The sequence below is a fragment of the Palaemon carinicauda genome, chromosome 9 (genome assembly GCF_036898095.1).
Source record: "Palaemon carinicauda isolate YSFRI2023 chromosome 9, ASM3689809v2, whole genome shotgun sequence".
Taxonomy (NCBI): domain Eukaryota; kingdom Metazoa; phylum Arthropoda; class Malacostraca; order Decapoda; family Palaemonidae; genus Palaemon; species Palaemon carinicauda.
Genome location: NC_090733.1, coordinates 143882605 through 143884626, shown reverse-complemented (window position 1 = coordinate 143884626; position 2022 = coordinate 143882605). Strand labels below are relative to the sequence as shown.

At 40.8% G+C, this 2022-nt stretch overlaps 1 protein-coding gene across 1 annotated transcript in view; it reads left to right on the top strand.

The window, feature by feature from the left end:
• Positions 1 to 200: 200 nt before the first annotated feature.
• Positions 201 to 2022, top strand: part of LOC137647221 (regulator of G-protein signaling 20-like) — a 262304-nt gene continuing 260482 nt past the window's right edge. Inside the window, exon 1 of the mRNA XM_068380581.1 lies at positions 201 to 1535. Coding sequence (XP_068236682.1) covers positions 1468 to 1535 — 68 coding nt within the window. The 5' untranslated portion in view covers positions 201 to 1467. The remainder of the gene's footprint in view (positions 1536 to 2022) is intronic.

The window sequence follows — 2022 nt, the reverse complement described above, 5'->3', positions numbered from 1 at the left end:
GCTTCGGATGTGAGCTACACGCCAAAGAAAGTGCTTCGTTATGAATTAAAAGGTGAGATAAACACGCCAAGGTGGAAAGGCAACTGTGCGGACGTCCCCTCATCCCCACAACAGGCGAGGGCCCTCCCCCTCCCTCCGCCAAAGTAGTTGAAATGGTAACACCTGTTGCTCGGCATAGCGGCACCCAGTCTCGTCTGGCCCCTCCGCTCGGAGCCACCCTTTCACTTCCCCTCGCACGTTGGACATAAGAGCCCAGTTCTTAACCGCCTCCCCTCGCTCTCGCACGCAGGCGAGCCCTTGTTATCCTCACGCCCCTTTCGTGGCTTTAGCGTCACACGTCAAAACCAGTTGATTTAGCGTCTTCATGAACGCCACTTAACCCATGGTGACGGTGACTTTTTTCATGCGGTTTCATGCAATGGTGTGACTATGGAGAAAACGCGGAGTCCAGGTGGTTTTCTCCAGCGTGACGGAAGAAAACGGTTTTCGCCGAAAACCACCTGACACCCCTCGAAGGATTGATACTTTAAAGATGAGAAAACTAAGATAGAGGATCGTTGTTTTGAAAGGAAAACACGAAGATATTAAGAGCCAAGTGTGGTAAACATCACGATCAAGATGATGTAGGTTTCACAGATGTCCAGAAAAGAAGGGATCGCCAAGATCGTCTTAGCGGAAAGGAGTGAGCGAGATTTTTCTTCTTCAGCAGTGATCGTGGATTGAAGCAAACACACATACACACACAAACAGCCCTCCCGGGGGATGTCATCAGATGGCTGAATCACTGTTGGGTGTCACCCGTCGCTTTTGACGACGAATTATTCGTCGTTTGTAGACGGCGACTGGTTGTCGTAGCTGCGCGACTCCAGAATGAGGCGTATACCAAGTTAGGATGAAAAATGTCGGCTGAGACTCTGTGAAAGTTTTGGGGGAAACTGATCGATATTTTGTCTCTGGAAGATGGTGACCGTCGCTTCCATGAGTGGAAGTGACTTTGAGCGAGACGACGTCGATGTTGATCGTTACTGATGTTGAAATAACAGTTATAGTCTGGGGGTCGTTATTACACTGATTGTTAATTGTATTTGATGTGTTTATATTTTTCATTAGAACCCTGTCGAGCTTTGATTACAATAAAAACTCGCTTTACACATATCATTGTGATTTAACAGAAATATTATTAAGTAGTCAAGAATAATTCCATGTTTAACATAGTGTAGAAATTAAGCCGTTGCCTTGTACCAAGATTTCGAGACTAGATCAAGCGAACTCAAGCGTATATATTTTCAAGTTTGCTATAGCTAAATTTTATACAAGTTGGCTGTTATTTGCACTATTTTCGTCTCATGTAAGTGAAAAAGTGTACACTTAAGTATAGAAAAGTAGTAGTTTTTTTCGACTTAACACAAATGCTCGAGTGATTAAGGAAAGTGTGTATGTGTGTGTGTGGCTGCCTGACCACTAATCATGTCATCTTCGACAAGTCGTACTCGAAATAGCAGATGGAAGAACGTCGTCAGCAGACTGCGTCGGGGGTAAGTCCAAGGAATAGATTTTAAAATGAAATCAGTCTATATATATATATATATATATACATACACACACACACACATATATGTGTGTGTGTGTGCGTGCGTGTATATATATATATATATATATGTATATATGTATATATATTATATATATATATATATGTGTGTGTGTGTGTGTATAATGTATATATAGGTTACATATGTATGTATAAAATATTGTATTACTGGCAAATGAACCTGAAGATAAAACTGCTATTCAGAAATCTATCTCTCTCTCTCTCTCTCTCTCTCTCTCTCTCTCTCTCTGTAAAAGTCGTTAGCTTTATTAATTAATGTCTAAGCGTTTAATCGTATTTTCGTAAATGTCTCCGGAATAATTACCATTTTAACCTGAAGAAAGTTTAGTAAATATCGATATATATCTGAATATTTGTCATGATGTAATAATTCAGTAAAAGAGCGTGTTTATGACTGTATTTTTGTATAAATT